The sequence below is a fragment of the Delphinus delphis genome, chromosome X, assembly GCF_949987515.2.
Source record: "Delphinus delphis chromosome X, mDelDel1.2, whole genome shotgun sequence".
Lineage (NCBI taxonomy): Eukaryota > Metazoa > Chordata > Mammalia > Artiodactyla > Delphinidae > Delphinus > Delphinus delphis.
Window position 1 is genome coordinate 57,269,741 of NC_082704.1, and position 17,465 is coordinate 57,287,205.

General features: G+C 35.3%; 1 protein-coding gene across 1 annotated transcript in view; it reads left to right on the top strand.

The window, feature by feature from the left end:
• Positions 1–17,465, top strand: part of RPS6KA6 (ribosomal protein S6 kinase A6) — a 167,663-nt gene that overhangs the window by 79,476 nt on the left and 70,722 nt on the right. The window contains exons 6-7 of the mRNA XM_060002470.1: positions 6,797–6,876; positions 17,311–17,417. Coding sequence (XP_059858453.1) covers positions 6,797–6,876; positions 17,311–17,417 — 187 coding nt within the window. The remainder of the gene's footprint in view (positions 1–6,796; positions 6,877–17,310; positions 17,418–17,465) is intronic.

Sequence of the window (17,465 nt, forward strand, 5' to 3'; positions counted from 1 at the left end):
GGATTTTTGCATTTATGTTCATCAGTGATATTAGCCTGTAGTTTTCTTTCTTTGTGACATCCTTTTCTGGTTTTGGTATCAGGGTGATGGTGGCCTCATAGAATGAGTTTGGGAGTGTTCCTCCCTCTGCTATATTTTGGAAGAGTTTGAGAAGGATAGGTGTTAGCTCTTCAGTAAATATTTGATAGAATTTGCTTGTGAAGCCATCTGGTCCTTGGCTTTTGTTTGTTGGAAGATTTTTAATCACATTTTCAATTTCAGTGCTTGTGATTGGTCTGTTCATATTTTGTATTTATTCCTGATTCAGTCTTGTCTGGTTGTGCATTTCTATGATTTTGTCCATTTCTTCCAGGTTGTCCATTTTATTGGCATAGAGTTGCCTGTAGTAATCTCTCATGATCTTTTGTATTTCTGCAGTGTCGGTTGTTACTTGTCCTTTTTCATTTCTGATACTATTGGTTGGAGTCTTCACCCTTTTTTTCTTGATGAGTCTGACTAATGGTTTATCAGTTTTGTTTATATTCTCAAAGAACCGGCTTTTAGTTTTATTGATCTTTGCTATTGTTTCCTTCATTTCTTTTTCATTTATTTCTGATCTGATCTTTATGATTTATTTCCTTCTGCTAACTTTGGGTTTTTTTGTTCTTCTTTCTCTAATTGCTTTAGGTGCAAGGTTAGGTTGTTTATTCGAGATGTTTCCTGTTTCTTAAGGTAGGATTGTATTGCTATAAACTTCCCTCTTAGAACTGCTTTTGCTGCATCCCATAGGTTTTGGGTCATCATGTCTCCATTGTCATTTGTCTAGGTATTTTTTGATTTCCTCTTTGATTCCTTCAGTGATCACTTTGTTATTAAGTAATGTATTGTTTAGCCTCCATGTGTTTGTATTTTTTACAGATCTTTTCGTGTAATTGATATTTAGTCTCATAGCGTTGTGGTTGGGAAAGATACTTGATAAAATTTCAATTGTCTTAAATTTACTAAGGCTTGATTTGTGACCCAAGATATGATCTATCCTGGAGAATGTTCCATGAGCACTTCAGAAAAATGTGTATTCTGTTGCTTTTGGATGGAATGTCGTATAAATATCAATTAAGTCCATCTTGTTTAATGTATCATTTAAAGCTTGTGTTTCCTTATTTATTTTCATTTTGGATGATCTGTCCATTGGTGAAAGTGGGGTGGTAAAGCCCCCTACTATGAATGTGTTATTGTCGATTTCCCGTTTTATGGCTGCTAATATTTGCCTTATGTATTGAGCTGCTTCTATGTTGGGTGCATAAGTATTTACAAGTCTTATATCTTCTTCTTGGATCGATCCCTTTATCATTATGTAGTGTCCTTCTTTGTCTCTTGTAATAGTCTTTATTTTAAAGTCTATTTTGTCTGATGTGAGAATTGCTACTCCAGCTTTCTTTTCCTTTCCATTTGAATGGAATATTTTTTTCCAATCCCTCACTTTCAGTCTGTATGTGTCTCTAGGCCTGAAGTGTGTCTCTTGTAGACAACATATTTATGGATCTTGTTTTTGTATCCATTCAGCCAGTGTGTGTCTTTTGGTGGGAGCATTTAATCCATTGACATTTAAGGTAATTATTGATATGTATGTTCCTATTCCCATTTTCTTAATTGTTTTGGGTTTGTTATTGTAGGTCTTTTCCTTCTCTTGTGTTTCTTGACTAGAGAAGTTCCTTTAGCATTTGTTGTAAAGCTGGTTTGGTGGTGCTGAACTCTCTCTGCTTTAGCTTGTCTGTAAATGTTTTAATTTCTCCATCAAATCTGAATGAGATCCTTGCTGGGTAGAGTAATCTTGGTTGTAGGTTTTTCTCCTTCATCACTTTAAATATGTCCTGCCACTCCCTTCTCGCTTGCACAGTTTCTGCTGAAAGATCAGCTGTTAACCTTATGGGGATTCCCTGTGTGTTATTTGTTGTTCTTCCCTTGCTGCTTTTAATATATTTTCTTTGTATTTAATTTTTGACAGTTTGATTAATATATGTCTTGGCATGTTTCTCCTTGGATTTATCCTTTATGGGACTCTCTGTGCTTCCTGGACTTGATTGACTATTTCATTTCCCATATTAGGGAAGTTTTCAACTATAATCTCTTGAAATATTTTCTCAGTCCCTTTCTTTTTCTCTTCTTCTTCTGGATCCCCTATAATTCGAGTGTTGGTTCGTTTAATGTTGTCCCACTGGTCTCTGAGACTGTCCTCAGTTCTTTTCATTCTTTTTTCTTTCTTCTGCTCTGCAGTAGTTATTTCCACTATTTTGTCTTCCAGGTCACTTATCCGTTATTCTGCCTCAGTTATTCTGCTATTGATCTCATCTGGAGTATTTTTAATTTCATTAACTGTGTTGTTCATCATTGCTTGTTTCATCTTTAGTTCTTCTAGGTCCTTGTTAAATGTTTCTTGCATATTGTGTATTTTATTTCCAAGATTTTGGGTCATCTTTACTACCATTATTCTGAATTCTTCTTCAGATAGACTGCCTATTTCCTCTTCATTTGTTAGGTCTGGTGGGTTTTTATCTTGCACTTTCATCTGCTGTGTGTTTTTCTGTCTTCTCATTTTGCTTATCTTACTGTGTTTGGGGTCTCCGTTTTGCCGGCTGCAGGTTCATAGTTCCTGTTTTTTTTGGTGTCTGTCCCCAGTGGCTAAAGTTGGTTCAGTGGTTGTGTAGGCTTTCTGGTGGAGGGGACTAGTACCTGTGTTTTGGTGGATGAGGCTGGATCTTGTCTTTCTGGTAGGCAGGTCCACGTTTGGCGGTGTATTTTGGGGTGTCTGTGGACTTATTATGATTTTAGGCAGCCTCTCTGCTAATGGGTGAGGTTGTGTTCCTGTCTTCCTAGTTGTTTGGCATAGGGTGTCAAGCACTGTAGCTTGCTGGTCATTGAGTGAAGCTGGGTGCTGGTGTTGAGATGGAGATCTCTGTGAGATTTTTGCCTTTTGATGTTATGTGGAGCTGGGAGGTCTCTTGTGGCCCAGTGTCCTGAAGTTGGCTCTCCCACCTCAGAAGCACAGCACTGACTCCTGGCTACAGCACCAAGAGCCTTTCATCCACATGAATCATAATAAAAGGGAGAAAATGTAGAATGAAACAAAGAAAGAATGAAACAAAGAAAGAAATACAGAGAGAAAGAAAGAAAGGATAAAATAAAATAAAGTAAGATAAAATAAAATAGTTATTAAAATAAAAATAATTATTAAGAAATAAACTTTTTTAAAAGAAAAAAAAAAACGAATGGATAGAACCCTAGGACAAATGGTGAAAGAAAGCTATACAGATAAAATCTCACACAGAAGCATACACATACACACTCACAAAAAGAGGAAAAGTGGAAAAAAAGTAATAAATCTTGCTCTCAAAATCCACCTCCTCTATTTGGGCTGATTCTTTGTCTATTCATATATTCTACAGATGCAGGGTACTTCAAGTTGATTGTGGAGATTTAATCTGCTGCTTCTGAGGCTGCTGGGAGAGATTTCCCTTTCTCTTCTTTATTCGCACAGCTCCTGGGGCTCAGCTTTGGATTTTGCCCTGCCTCTGCGTGTAGGTCGCCGCAGGGCATGTCTTCTTCACTCAGACAGGAAGGGGTTAAAGGAGCAGCTGCTTCGGAGGCTCTGGCTCACTCAAGCCACAGGAAGGGACGGGTGCGGATGCAGGGTGAGCTTGCAGTGGCAGAGGGCGGCGGGACGTTGCACCAGCCTGAGGTGCGCAGTGCGTTCTCCCAGGGAAGTTGTCCCTGGATCCTGGGACCCTGGCAGTGGCGGGCTGCACAGGCTCCCTGGAAGGAAGGTGTGGATAGTGACCTGTTCTCACACACAGGCTTCTTGGTGGCCGCAGCAGCAGCCTTAGCATCTCATGACCGTCTCTGGGGTCCACACTATTAGCCGCGGCTCATGCCCGTCTCTGGAGCTCCTTTAAGCAGCGCTCTTAATCCCCTCTCCTCACGCACCAGGAAACAAAGAGGGAAGAAAAGGTCTCTTGCCTCTTCATCAGGTCCAGACATTTCCCCAGACTCCCTCCCGGCTAGCCGTGGTGCACTAACCCCCTGCAGTCTGTATTCACGCCGCCAATCCCAGTCCTCTTCCTGCGCTCCAACCAAAACCCGATCCTCAGCTCCCAGCCCCGCCCGCCCCGGTGGGTGAGCAGACAAGCCTCTAGTGCTGGTGTGTGCTGGTCTCCACCAATCCTCTGTGTGGGAATCTCTCTGCTTTGCCTTCTGCACCCCTGTTGCTGTGCTCTCCTCCGCTGCTCTGAGGCTTCCCACCTCCGACACCTACAGTCTCCGCCTGAGAAGGGGCTTCCTAATGTGTGGAAACCTTTCCTCCTTCATGGCTCCCTCCCACTAGTGTGGGTCCCATCCCTATTCTTTTGTCTCTGTTTATTCTTTTGCCCTACCCAGGTACGTGGGGAGTTTCTTGCCTTTTGGGAGGTCTGTGGTCTTCTGCCAGCGTTCAGTAGGTGTTCTGTAGGAGTTGTTCCATGTGTAGATGTATTTCTGGTGTATCTGTGGGGAGGAAGGTGATCTCCGCGTCTTAGTGTTCTGCCATCTTCCCGATTCCTCCCACCACATCTTTTTTATCCATTCACCTGTTGATGGACACTTAGGTTGCTTCCCTATCTTGGCTATTGTAAAAAATGTTGCTGTGAACATTGGGGTGCATATATTTTTTGTGGTAATATTTTCTTTTTCTTCATATATATACCCAGGAGTGGAATTGCTGGATCATATGATAGTTATATTTTTTATTTTTTTGATGAACCTCCATACTCTTTTCCACAGTGGCTGCACCAATTTACATTCCTATTGACAGTGTATGAGAGTTCCTTTTTCTCTACATCTTCTCCAACATTTGTTATTTGTAGACTTTTTGATTATAGCCATTCTGACAGGTGTGAGGTGATACGTCATCGTTGTTTTGATATGGGGTTTTGATATTCTGATGATTAGCGATGTTGAGCATCTTTTCATGTGCCAGTTGGCTATCTGTATATCTTCTTTGGAAAAATGTCCATTCAGGTGCTCTGCCCACTTTTTAATTGGGTTGTTTGTTTTTTCTGATGATGAGATATATGATCTATTTATATATTTTGGATATGAATTCCTTATTGGTCATATCATTTGCAAATATTTTCTCCCATTCAGTAGGTTTGTTCATTTCATTGATGGTTTCCTTTGCTGTGCAAAAGCTTTTAATTTTAATTAGGTCCCATTTGCTTATTTTTGCTTTTGTTTCCATTTCCTGAGGAGTCAGATCCAAAAAAAACATTGCTACAATTTATGTCAAAGAGTATTCTGCCTGTGTTCTCTTCTAGGAATTTTATGGTTTAGGTCTTTAATACATTTTGAGCTTATTTTTGTATGTGGTGTTAGAGAATTTTCTAATTTCATTCTTTTACATGCAGCTGTCCAGTTTTCCCAGCACCACTTATTGAAGAGACTGTTTTTCTCCATTGTATATTCTTGCCTCCTTTGTCATAGATTCATTGACCATAAGTGCATGGGTTTATTTCTGTGGTCTCTATTCTGTTCCATTGATCTGTATGGCTCTTTTTGTGACCGTACCATACTGTTCTGATTTTTGTAGCTTTTAGCATGGTCTAAAAGTCAGGAAGTGTGATGCCTCTAGCTTTATTCTTCTTTTCCATTATTGTTTTTGCTATTCAGGGTCTTTTGTGTTTCCATACAAATTTTAAAACTATTTGTGCTATTTCTGTGAAAAATGCCATTGTTATTTTGATAGTGATTGCATTGTATCTGTAGATTGCTTTGGGTCACCAATATTAATTCTTCTAATCCATGCAGTTCTGAGTTTTAATCATGGCTCCATTGCTAGCTTAATGTATGCATGAGATTGTGGCATTTGGCTTTCCTGGAGAATTCAGTGGCATATACATTATTAAATCATTGATCCAATCTACTATGTCACTCTCAATTTTTGAAATTTAAAAAGATAGCAGCTATTGATTTTATTCTTAGGTAATTTTGACAAATAATGCATTATAGTATGTACCCAACTCTCTCTGTAAAAATTCCTCTAGAATTTTCCACCTATTATTCTTTTATTCCCCATTACCCTAATGGAATGAGAGTAGTCGTATTATCTAAAGATTTCCTTCCTTGAGTCTCTAGGATATCATTAGATTAATCACTAAAGACCAGTTGTGTTCAAAACATTCTATTCAATTCAGTGGGCTCTAGAGGTGAAATAATCTCTGATCTCAAGAAATTTATAATCTATAGGGAACACAGACATGTGAGTCCAATTAATTGTATAAATCAAAATGGATTAAGTACCATAAGAGAGACATAAATGAAGTGCAATGAGATATCAAAAGTAGTAACAAGTAATTCTGATGGGGAAGAGGTTAAGGATGCTACAGGGAAATGTGAAAAGAGGGAAATCCTTAATAGAAGAAAGCTAAATAGAGGGGGTGGCATTTTTGTTGAGCTTGACAGAATTAGTAGATTTTCAGTAGGTGGGGAAGTAGAGTTAAGGCAATTGCAGTAGAACATGGTGCTCCATAAATCAGGAAAACGACGGTGGTACAAGTTTCTGTGTAAAGCTACATCCAAGGTTGATTATGTTCTGGCAAGGGGTTTATAGCTTTTTCAACACTAGTTTTAATTTTGAGATAATGTTATCCAATCATGGACCATGTGAGTAAATGCTTAATTGTTTTATAGTGTTCAGTAATAAAATTCTAAACATATATATTAATTAAAAACTATGCTAAGCTTTGTAAGCCTTAAAAATTATTATTACTACATTCTAATTTCTAATTAGCCTTTCAGACTGAAGGGAAGCTGTATTTAATACTGGATTTTCTCAGGGGAGGAGATGTCTTCACAAGATTATCCAAAGAAGTGAGTATTTGTAAATTTTTGCTATACTTTATTGAAACAAAACTAAGAATAATTGTTTTTTTTTCTTTTGCTAATTTTTTTCCTACGGAAATTTTAATTATTCTTTTTTTGTTACATAGTATTTAGTGAATGTGCCAGTTAATGGCATTTTCTGTCTGCCTGTCATTTAGATCATCTCAATGTGTTACTCATTTTTCTCTTAGGCACAAGATCAGTATAAATAACTGGATGAAGTAGCTAGGGGCAAACCTAGGACTTTGGCTACTCAAGCTACCAAAATGCCTCTGGGAGTAGTGTTTAATTTATTCATGTTTAAAACAGCTTCATGGAGGTACAGTTGACATACACTAAACTGCACATATTAAAGTACATGCTTTGATAATTTTTGACATTTGTGTAAACTTGTGAAACCATCAGCACAATAAAAATATTTAGTTTATTCATCATCCCCAACAGTTTTCTTATGCCCTTTTTTAATGCTTCCCTCCTGCCTGACCCCTACTCAATCTGCTTTCTGTCACTGTTTGGTTTGCATGTTCTAGGACTTTATATAAATGGAATCATATAGTATGTGTTCTTTTTTTGGTCTGGCTTTTAAACTCAGCATAATTATTTTGAGATTCATCCAAGTTGTTGCACGTATCAGTAGTTCCTTTTTATTGCTGAGTGGTATTCCACTGTATGGATATACAATGATTTGTTTATTCATTCACTTGTTAATGGATATATGTGTTTTTTTGCAATTTTTGGATATTACTAATAAAGCTGCTACAAACTTTCATGTACAAGTGATTGTATGGACATGTGTTCGTCTTTCATGGTTAAATACCTAAGAATATAATGACTGGGTTATATAGTAGGTCTATATTTTAACATTTTAAAGACACTGTCAAACTGTTTTCCAAAGAAAATTGTTATATAATTTGTTATATAATTTTTACATTCCCACCAGCAGTATATGAGAGTTTCAGTTGCTCCATCTCCTTACCAACATTTGGTGTGGTCAGTCTTGTTTTAATTTTGAACATCTGGTAAGTGTGTAGTGATACCATATTGTGGTTTTGAATTGCATTACCCTAATAACTAATGATGTTACGCATCTCTTCATGTGCTTAGTTGACATATATCTATCTTTTTTGATGAAATGTCTGTTTAAATCTTTGGCCCATTTTCTATTGGGTAATTTTCTTACTGAATTTTGAGTCTTTATATATTTTGGATGGTAAGTCTTTTATCATGTATGTTTGAAAATATTTTCTTCTGGTCTATGACTTGTCTTTTCATACTCTTTACAGGGTCTTTCAAAAAGCAGAAGTTCTTAATTTTGATGAAGTCTGATTTATATATATTTTTTCCTTTTATGAATTGTGTTTTTTGGTGTCCTGCTTAAGGCATATTCGCCTAATCCTAGGTCACAAAGATTTTCTCTTATATTTTCTAGAAGTTTTGTAGTTTCTGGTTTTACATTTATGTTTATAATCAATTTTGAGTTCATTTTCATATATGGTGATAAATATGTGTTGAAGTCCTTTTTATCGTATATAGATATCTCATTGTTTTAGCATCATCATTGGAGAATACTGTGCTTTCTCCACTCAATTACCTTGCATTTTTTGTTGAAAATCAATTGACCGTATATGTGAAGATCTATTTGTAGACACTGTTCTGTTCAGTTGATCTGTTTGTCTGTCTTTATGCCAATACAACACTTTCTTGATTACTGTACTTTTATAATATGTCTTAAAGTCAGGTACTGCAAATCCTTGAGCTTTGCTCTTCTTTTTCAAAGTTGTTTTGCCTCTTCCAGGTCCTTTGCATTTCCATATCAATTTAAAAATCAGCTTTTCACTTTCTACAAAAAAGCCTGCTGGGATTTTGATTGGGATTGTATTGAATCTGTAGTTCAGTTTTCCGATAATTGACATTTTCACAGTATTGAGTCTTCCAATCCATGAACATAGTATCTCTCTCCATTTATTTAAGTTTTCTGTAATTTCTCTCGGCAGTGTCTTGTCATTTTCAGTGTACAGGTCTTGCATGTCTTTTGTCAGATTTATCTCCAAGTATTTTCTTTTTAAAAAATGCTGTTGTAACTTGAATTACTTTCTTAATTTTATTTTCAAATTGGATGGAAATATGATTACTATTTTTGTATATTGGACTTTGTATCCCACAGTATAACTAAAATTACTGATTTTATCTAGCAACTTTTTGGTAGACTACAACTAGAACTTTCTGTTGGTAGTCTGCACATGAGTTTTACTTCTTGTTTTCCATTATGGGCATCATTTATTTGTCTTTGTTACACTGGCTTGATCCTCCAGATCAGTGTTGAAAAGTATTGGTAAGAGCAGACATTCTTGCCTTATTTCCGATTTTAGGGGGGAAAGCATATTTTCACCATAAATTACAAAGTTAAGTATAGGTCTTTTTGCATGTTCTTTATCAGGTTGAGAAAGTTCCCTTCTATTACTAGTTTGTTGGGTTTTTATCAGGAATGTATGTTAGATTTTGTCAAATCCTTTTTTTTTGCAGTTATTGAGATGATGATCATGTTTTTTTCTTCTTTAATATTTTAATATGGTGAATTACATTGATTGATTGTCAAATGTTGAAGCAGCTTTGCATCTGTGGATGAACCCCATGTAGTCATGATGTATTATCCTTTTTGCATATTATTGGACGTTATTTACTAAAAGTTTGTTAAGAATTTTTGCATCTATTTTCATGAGAGATATTTGACTGTAGTTTTCTTTATTGTTTATATCTAATTTTGGTGTCTGAGCAATTCTGGTTTCATAGAATGAGTTGGGTAGAATTTTCTCCTCTTCAATATTTTGGAAAAGTTCAATGTTAAATTGTCATTAAATGATTGGTAGTATTCACTAGTGAAGCTATATGGGCCTGAAGTGTTTTTTTAATGGTATGGTGTTTAACTATAAATTCAATTTATTTAATATACTTAGGGCCATTCGGTTCATCTTTCTTTTTGAATGAGCTTTAGTATCTTGTGTCTTTTAAGGAATTTGTCCATTTCATCAAAGTTATCAAATTCACTGGCATAAAGTTTTCATAATATCCCCTTATGACTTTTATAGGTATAGAATCGTTAGTGATGTTGATATCATCATTCCTGATGTTGGTATTTTGTGTCTTCTTTTTTTATCTCACTTAGCCTTGCTAGAGGTTTATCAATTTTATTGTTCTTCTTAGAGAATCAGCCAGCTTTTGGTTTCACTGATTTTTTCTATTGTATTTGTTTTCTGTTTCATTGTTTTCCACTTTAATTTTTATTACTTCATTTTTCTCTACTTAATTTTGTGTTTCACTAGCTTTTCTGGTTTTTAAGATGGAAGCAGAAATTATTGATTTGAGACCTTTTCTTCTTTTCTAATATAAGCATATAGTGTTACAAGTTTCCCTCTAAATACTGCTTTAGCATCATCTCACAAATTTTGAAATGTTATGTTTTTATTTTCTTTTAGTTCACCGTATTTTCTAATTTCCTTTTATTTCTTCTTTGTCTCATGGGTTATTTAGAAGTATGCTAATTAATTTAAAAATATTTAGGCAGTTTCCAGATAAATTTCTATTATTGATTTCTAAATTAATTTTATTGTAGTCATAAAGCACACTTTGTATGACTTGAATTCTCTTAAATTCATTTAAATTATTTTATGCTTCAGAACATGGTATATCTTGGTAAATGTTCCATGTGTACTTGAGAAGAATGTGTATTCTGCTTTTGGGTAGTAGAAGGTTCTGTAAATGTCGATTAGATTAAGTTGGTTGATAGTGGTATTAAGTCTACTATATTCTTCCTAATTTTTTCTCTACATGTTCTAACATTTTTTGAGAGACAGGGATTGAAACCTTTTACTATAATTATGGATTTATCTATTTCTTCTTGAATTTCTGTCAGATTTTGCTTCATGTATTTCAAAGTTCTGTTATTAAGTGTGTAAACCTTTAGGGTTATCATTCCCTCTTAGTGAATTTACACTTTGTCATTATGAGATGACTTATTTTATCCCTGCTAATGTTCTTTGCTTTGAAATCTACGTCAATATTAATACAGGCACTCCAGGTTTTTAAAAAATTAGTTTTAGTTTAGTATATTGTTTTCCATATTTTTATTTAATCTATTTGTCCTTATATTTAATGTGCAGTACTTAAGGCAGCATGTAATTGTCCCTGTCTTTTATACAGTCTGAAAATCTATGCTTTTTAATGGGTGTGTCAGACTTGTAACATTTAATCTGACTATTGATATGGTTGGGTTTGAATCTCCATCTTTCTATTCACGGAGTTATTTTTGTCCCTTCTGTTCTTTGTTCTTTTATTTCTCTTTTGCTGCCTCTTTTTTTTTTTTTTTTTTTTTTGTGGTACATGGGCCTCTCACTGTTGTGGCCTCTCCCGTTGTGGAGCACAGGCTCTGGACATGCAGGCTCAGCGGCCATGGCTCACAGGCCTAGCCACTCTGTGGCATATGGGATCTTCCCGGACTGGGGCATGAACCCGTGTCCCCTGCATCGGCAGGCGAACTCTCAACCCCTGCGCCACCAGGGAAGCCCTGCTGCCTTATTTTTAATTAATTATTTTACATGATTTTATTTTTATACCTTTGGTTGGCTTTTTATCAAAATAACATTTTGTTGTTGTCTTATTTTAATAGTTGCTTTAGGGTTTGTAGTATAAATTTTTAACTCAGGAGTCAGGAATCTATAGTCTCAGGCCAAATATGGCCTGTTGATTTTTTTGTAAATAAAGTTTTATTGGAACACAACCACACCCATTTGTTTAAGTATTGTCTATGGTTGCTTTTGTGCTTCAGTGGCAGCATAATTGTATGGTCATTTTTTATTGGATGGCAGGTCATTTTTTATTGGATGGCAGGTGTTATGAATTTAATTTTCTTGTACTCTAGATACTTGTGTTTTCTTATAAGTAGTATTTAGCTTTGTTCTGGGATGCAGTTAACCTGTTGAGTCTTGCTTTTAACCTTTGTTATGTGGTACCAAAGCAGAATTTAGGATTAATTTTTCCCAATACTGAAACATGACCCTTCTTAGTACTCTAACCAGCCTATCAATTATGAGATTTTTCACTCTCACTGTTTGGTACAGGACTTATCCTGGTCCTTTGTGAGCTCTGTGAATTCTTTTTTAAAAATCTTTTAGGGTTGTTCTTTTCCTGGGCTCAAGTAGTTTCCTTAGATCCATGATTGGGAATTCTTCATTGGATGGCAGACATCCTGAAATTCACCTTGTTAGGTGATGGATTGTTTTGTATTCCTATAAATATTATTGAACTTTGTTCTGGAATTTGTGCGGAACTAGTTTATTTCAGATTGTTAAACTGGACCAGAGCAGTGTCTAATCGGGATGATTTTACACCACTGTGAAGCATCTGATTACTCTGTCCAGTGCCCTGTGAATTATGAGGTTTTCTGCTCTGTGTGGAGGTAATAGGAACTATTCCTGGCCCTGTGTGAGTTCCATGGATTAGTCCCTCTAATACTTTCATTGGTTATTTTTCTGGCTCAGGTTTCCTCACTCACATGCGCTGAGCATTTCTCTGCTGAATACTTGAGAGAGACCATCTACATAACTCTACGGTTCTCTCTCTGTAATTCTCCCTTCTGTACTCTATCTTATGAATTCTGTCCTTCTTGTCTCCCCACTCTCTCAGCTCCATCTCATCAACTCAGGAGCCTTCCAGGCTCTGGCCTGACTTTGCCCTCCCTGCATTGCTGCTTAAGAACTCTTTCCAGGTAGTGAGCTAGGACAGTTGTATGGTTGTTTCCATCTCTCAATATTCACTGTCCTTTGTTGCGATGTCCAGTGTCTTGAAAAGTGTCATTTCATATATTTTGTCCTGTGTTTTAGTTGTTTCAGATGAGAGATTAAATCCTGTCTTTGTCTACCTCATTTTGTCTTGAAGTGGTAGTCTGGGAGTAGAATTTTAATTGGGTAATAGTGGTTCAACATTTCACTTCCATAATTAAAATATGAGAAAACTACTCTTGATTCTCAGAATTCTAGAACTTGCTGTGAGAAAGGAACAGTGTGATTCTGGGATGCTAGCTAGTGCTTAAGTGGCTAAAACCTGTCTCTCTGTCTGCCTCTACCTGTCTACCTCCAGTATAGAACATTCCATGCATGAACATAGACTGTGACCTTGGTATATTCTTTACTCTAAAACAGAGTTCAGTATGTGATGGGGTCTGTCTAGGACCCCCTTCCCAGTGGGTCTTTAAAGGACCTTATTAAAAGCTGGTTCCAAGACACAGAGGGACAATAGTATAACAAGTATTCATGATTTCTTGTGTTAGATTGTAGAAGCGTGAAGAATATGTTTGAGAAATTCTTACTTGTAGTCATTTCTAATTTTCTTTTAAACTCTTCAGACCTCCATTCTCGATGTGGGACTATCTAAACCCATACTAGCACAGAGATGCAATCAGTAAGTTTTGATTCCTAAGTCTGGAATATTAGGTAAGAACAAGCATTTTAAATGCATTTCCCAAAAGACAATAAATTCGTATATTCATTGAACAGGCTGCTAAGAAATGATTTAATGGTTACTTCTATAGACAGCTTATTAATAAGTTTTTTATTGGTTATACTTCATGTGTATGTACAAAAAACTGCTATATCATCAAAAATGAGAATTTTATGCCTTAGAAAAAGACTTTTAAAAATACATTTTTGTATTTGTTAAAGAAATTTATAATGTATATCATATATATTTTAAAGGGAACAGCACCTCCCCAAATTTCTCTCCTCACAAACACACACACACACACACCTCTTAGAGATCATACCATATTTTGCTAATGTCAAGAAAATACAATGAGATGAATGGCTGAGAATTATAAAACTTCCATTTCTTCCAGAATCAATTTGTAGACTTAACAAAATTTCAAACAAAGTCCCAATAGGAATTCTTGTTTGAATTGACATGATTTTATCAGCGTGTTTGGAAAAGTAAACAAGTGAAAAGAACTAAGACATTTTGAAAATAAAGAACACCATTTCCTTGCCCTACCTCTTGTTTAAAACTTTATAAAGCTACTGCTATAAGCAAACCATCACAGTATCAACACAAGATTAGAAACATACTGTATAGTCCAGGAATATTCTGGTATATATGACTTACCATATATTATTATAATAGAGGAAGAATCACAAGTTAATGGCAAAGAGATTGATTGTTCAGTAAACCGTATATGAGAAATTGGTTAGGAATTTCAGAAAAAAAACATTTTAAATTGTTATCACTACCACATACAAAGATAAATATTACTTACATTAAAGAGCTAAATCTGGAAAACTTCTCATGCTAAAAGAAAATGCAACTGAATGTGTAGTTGACTATTGAATGGAGGTCTCCTAAATCATTAAAATAATGAAGTAAAATCATACAGAAATTATATATAAATTTGACTACATAAAATTAAGAATTACTGAACATCAAAAACCAGCACAAAGTGGGGAAAATGTTTACAAATAATATGATGGAGGACTGACATTTTTAATGTTTAAAGGGCTTGTACCAATTGAAAAAACAGTAAGTAAATAATGGAACATAGGCAAAAACATTGCTGATAATTCACTAAAAAAATGGAAAGGCCACTAGACATGGAAAATTATATAGCCTAAGAATCAGAACAATTGATTCCATTTTTATATATCAAATTAGAAAAGATATTTTAAAAGGATATATTCAATGCTATCATGGATGTGGTAAGACAAATGCTTTCATAAGCTGCTGATGGGAATGTAAGTTATTGTAACCCTTTGACAAATAATTTTGTTCTGTATGTCGAGAGTCTTGGACTATTTATTCTCCTTGACTGCCTAGTATTTGCTTTTTTATTTCTCAGAAATCCATTTTGGGGAAATAACCATAAATATCAAAAATATATATGCATTTACAGAGTTATTTATAATAGTGAAAAACTGGAAATAACCTAAATGAACATTAGGTAAATTATAGTAAATTAGTATGTTGAGATTGTACAGCTATTGAAAACTCTTTATTAATAAGTTAAAGATATAGAAGAATGCCTATAATATAATATTAAGTGGGGAAAAAGGAGGCCACTAAATAGTTTATGTAGTGTGATCTCAAATATGTTAAAACACACACCCTCATAGATACATACGTGAACGACTTGAAGAGCAGACAGAAAGACTAGCAGTCCTTACCTCACGGTGCTGGGGCTTTAGATGATTTTTATTTAGGGGGAGACTCAGGATAATTAGTGAATAGAAAAACATTAATGGTAGTGAACCTGAAACTTAAAAAGTTGTAACATAACATATGGCAGAAGTGGCTTCTGGGGAAGAGGTAGTTCTTAGGGACAATTATTTCTGAGTTCAAATCCTGCCTGCTTCTTACTGTGTTTTTCTAGGCAAGTTACTTTATCACTCTGAGTCTCCATATGTAAGGTGGTGATAATACCTACCTCATAGGGTTGTTTAGAAGATTGTAATAACAGATTGTAATAACATAATGAAAAGTGGCTGGCACGTGATAGTTACTTAATAAGTTTCTTATTTGTGTCCATCATGAAGCTTTCCTCAGAGACAATTTCATGACAAGGTAATATGCTTGTCATAAACTGTAAACTAGGCAGTTTTCTTCTTTTAGCGTTTGAAAGACTTTTGTTTAGGGTTTTCTTATGTGTTAAATTTCCATGAACGTTTTGATTAGCCTTCCTCAGAAGTGAAATAGGTAACATTTGTTTTTCTTCCTAATAAAATACCAAGTGAAAATGATGTTCTTATACTTTTACCATTATAATATTCAAATGAATTCTCCTGAAACTTAGATAATGAACAATCATTGTTTTTCTATAGAACATTTTAAAAAGTGGGTATAATATCAGAATTTATCTTTCATTGTTCATTCTCAGAAATTTTACTAGTACCTGAGTCTGCATAATGTAATTCAGTGGCCATAATTCTAAGTGGGCAAGACAGTTATAAGATTTTATGATATTTCATTAAAATTTTGAGTTTTCCTAATAATCTAGATATTTCTTTAATGAAAATAACCAATTTCTAGACAAGTTATTTGTTTTGCCAATTGGAAGCCCTTGATAAATCTTAACAATTACATCTAATGGTTGAGTAATGCCCAATTTTGTGTGTAAATTAACACTCACTTTTGAATGGATATAGACATAAACCTATAACAATAATACCTCATGGTTACACACATAGGATTTTACAATTTACAAAGTATTTTTCCCCACATAAACTAAGCTGACTCTTAAAACAACCTTGTTAAGTAGATGTAGCAGATACTATTATCCTTATTTTACAGATTTGGAAACTGAAGCCCCGAGGGCTAAGTGAAATGTCAAACATTACACTGCTAATTCTAATTCTAAGTCCAGTGCACTTTTCACTTCATCATAGCACCTCTGTTCCCAGGCAGAAAAAGATTGAGGAATTCAGTGCCTTTAAGCTCATGTATTCTACTAGCAGAAGAGTCTTGGAGCTACCCCTTAGGTCAGAGATTGGGTTTAGAACCGTGTTTAATATGAGTTACTAATTTGACAACTTTTGTTGGTATAATTGAAGCTTTAGGTTAGTAGAGCTGCTAAAAGCAAAATTCCTGAGAAGTGATAGTAGACAGTGAAAGAGAAAATAGTGGAAATAGTGGAATTACCAATGCTAAAACAAAATATCTAATATACTGCAAAGATCCTGAGAGCATCCCTATATAGTAGTGTACTAAATATAATAACCGAATTATGACACTAAGTCATTTTTAAAAAGGTAAATCCTGTGCAGTACATTCAGGGTAAAAAGATATGCAAGCTACATAATATGTTTTAGGAAGATCTACATTAAAATGTTGAAGAGAAGGATTTTTAAAAAAATGTTTCAGTATATTTTATTTTATTTATTTATTTTAATTTATTTATTTACTTTTATTTTTTGGCTGCATTGGGTCTTCGTTGCTGCATGCGGGCTTTCTCTAGTTGCAGTGAGCGAGGGCTACTCTTCGTTGTGGTGTGCAGGCTTCTCATTATGGTGGCTTCTCTTGTTGCAGAGCACGGGCTCTAGGCACGTGGGCTTCAGTAGCTGCAGCACATGGGGTCAGTAGTTGTGGCTTGAGGGCTTTAGAGCGCAGGATCAGTGGTTGTGGCGCACTGGCTTAGTTGCTCTGCGGCATGTGGTATCTTCTCGGACCAGGGCTCCAACCTGTTTCCCCTTCATTGGCAGGCGGGTTCTTAACCACTGCACCACCAGGGAAGTCTGAGAAGGATTCTTAAATAGTTTAGTTCCATCTATATACTTCTTTTATTTTCTTGTTTGCCTAGACTTGTCTGTTTACTGGTTTTTAAAGAAGAAATTTTAAATAAATTCAACCTTAAAAAAAAAGATCAAATGGTAAATTATTATTTTATTCTAGGTTCTGTTTACAGAGGAAGATGTGAAATTCTACCTCGCAGAACTGGCCCTTGCTTTGGATCATCTGCACCGATTAGGAATTGTATATAGAGACCTGAAGCCAGAAAAGTAAAGCTATATTGTCTTTATGTATCCCTGTTACCAGTATTTCTATAA